Genomic DNA, 1,299 nt, shown 5'->3' with positions numbered 1-1,299 from the left:
AAAAATGTATCTAAAAGAGGAAAAGTTTTGTACCCTATTTGTGTTGGAGAACAATTGGAGCTTTGATAGTTAAACCTAAGCTTTGAGCTAGAGCCCCCTCTTTGAGAATGACGGACAAAACCAACTATGTTTGTAAAATCCAAATGAAAATAAGCAAATAAATGAAAAAAAAATCAAAATAAAAAAATTGAGACTCTTTCATTTGGTTTGTGGGAAGATTTGGGTGGGATGGAATGGGAAAGTGTAAAAGGGGACCAAAATGGCACTGTTCACCTTCCTCCTCGTTTGAGACGATAGAGGCGACGGCTACCCCCTTCATCTCCCATTCTCTTTCACCTCTCTTCTTCTTCTTCTTCTTCTTCTCGTTTCAACCTCTCTGTTTATTCTCGATGCGTACCACCCCAGTACTCGACACGATGTGCACCGCCCCAGTACTCGAAGCCCAATTGGCAGCCCTGTTCGCACTTATAAACAAGGCTCCCATGTCTGCTGCTTTGATAACAAAATTGACTCTCTTCATTGGAAACATGATATAGACGTTACCCATTTCTAAATCTTCATCGGGGCTAAGCGTAGAGAACCTCCGTCCTATTTGCAGTGATCGGAAATTCCCCAAGAAGTAATTGGATATCTCGAAAATGAGTTCTGCCGCCTTGACATGACCGTCGAGTTGTTGGATTTCGCCGCTTAGTAGGATCACCTTTGCACCTCTTGACTGTCTTTCTGCTGGGTTGGCAAGCATGCAAGAGATGTAGTTCCCCATGACACAAAGACACAGATAGAAGAAGAAGAGGTAGTGAGTGGGATTGTTCAACTGATAAAAGAAGAAGAAAGAGTTAAAGGCATAAACTTTGTTGTTAATGCGCATGGAACCTTCGACATGGTCATTTTCTCGAGTTTTCCCACCGGGGTTGCATTGTTTTTGTGCGACCCCGAATCCACGATTTTGGGATCTCGCATCCCATCTTTTTCTCATCCCATACCCCTCTTTCCCTCAAAACAAATATGAGTCCCTTTTTCTCATCCCACCCATTAATGATTTTTATCACCATTTTTTTATTACTATTTATAAACTACCATTTTTTAAGACATTCATACAGTCTACGAGTCCATATAAATTGACCCTTATATGTCAAACCCGTAAAATTATACGGGTCATTAAATTCAACTTGAACCGTTTATTACTTTAATTTAACCATTCTTATTATTATTAATTTATTTTAGTATTTAATTTAAATTTTTGTTATATAGTAATAATAACTAAGTTTGTAATTATTTAAATATTTACTTAAAATCATT

General features: G+C 38.1%; 1 protein-coding gene across 1 annotated transcript; it reads right to left on the bottom strand.

The window, feature by feature from the left end:
* Positions 1–367: 367 nt before the first annotated feature.
* Positions 368–763, bottom strand: LOC104590155 (uncharacterized). Its single transcript, XM_010248699.1, has one exon. The coding sequence runs from the start codon at positions 761–763 to the stop codon at positions 368–370; it is 396 nt and encodes a 131-aa protein (XP_010247001.1).
* Between the last annotated feature and the right edge of the window lie 536 nt (positions 764–1,299).

Source organism: Nelumbo nucifera, chromosome 1 (assembly GCF_055504915.1).
Source record: "Nelumbo nucifera cultivar China Antique chromosome 1, China Antique-T2T, whole genome shotgun sequence".
NCBI classification, from domain to species: Eukaryota; Viridiplantae; Streptophyta; class Magnoliopsida; order Proteales; family Nelumbonaceae; genus Nelumbo; species Nelumbo nucifera.
This window is presented reverse-complemented; position numbering and strand designations above follow the sequence as displayed.

What these genes read in the sequence shown, in the direction of transcription:
- LOC104590155 (XM_010248699.1), bottom strand. Translation starts at nt 763, where the DNA reads ATGGGGAACTACATCTCTTGCATGCTTGCCAACCCAGCAGAAAGACAG.